Below are 357 nucleotides of genomic sequence, written 5' to 3'. Positions count from 1 at the left end.
ATAAAAATGTCACCCAGGAAATTCACCCAGCCACAAGAAACAGATGAAGTTAAGAAATAACTCTGGTTTTGATGTGGCTGCAGAGCCCAGAGAACAGAATGATCTAAAAGAAGTCCTGTAACAAACACTGCAACATTGGAAGACAAAGAACTTGCAAGATACCCGCGCTCTCAAGAGCACAACAAGCAAGCGAAGGAACAAGAGCCACGGGCGAGAAGATGACCGAAGCCACACCGAGCAGGCACCGCCGCTTACCACCACGGATTTGGGCACGGCAGGCTTGAACACGGCGCAGAAATCCAGCAACCTCTTCTCGTAGTATTTGCATATCGCCAGCTCCTCGTGGGGCTCCAGAAG

The 357-nt window shown here is 50.1% G+C and overlaps 1 protein-coding gene across 1 annotated transcript in view; it reads right to left on the bottom strand.

Annotated features, from left to right (window-relative positions):
* The window catches only part of CCNH (cyclin H), a gene marked incomplete at its 5' end in the record, with an annotated part of 10,023 nt that extends 9,669 nt beyond the window's left edge, over positions 1 to 354 (bottom strand). Inside the window, one exon of the mRNA XM_010082856.1 lies at positions 256 to 354. Within this exon, the coding sequence (XP_010081158.1) occupies positions 256 to 354 (99 nt within the window). The remainder of the gene's footprint in view (positions 1 to 255) is intronic.
* Between the last annotated feature and the right edge of the window lie 3 nt (positions 355 to 357).

The sequence above is a fragment of the Pterocles gutturalis genome, unplaced genomic scaffold (genome assembly GCF_000699245.1).
Source record: "Pterocles gutturalis isolate BGI_N339 unplaced genomic scaffold, ASM69924v1 scaffold7370, whole genome shotgun sequence".
In the NCBI taxonomy this organism is placed as follows: Eukaryota; Metazoa; Chordata; class Aves; order Pterocliformes; family Pteroclidae; genus Pterocles; species Pterocles gutturalis.
This window is presented reverse-complemented; position numbering and strand designations above follow the sequence as displayed.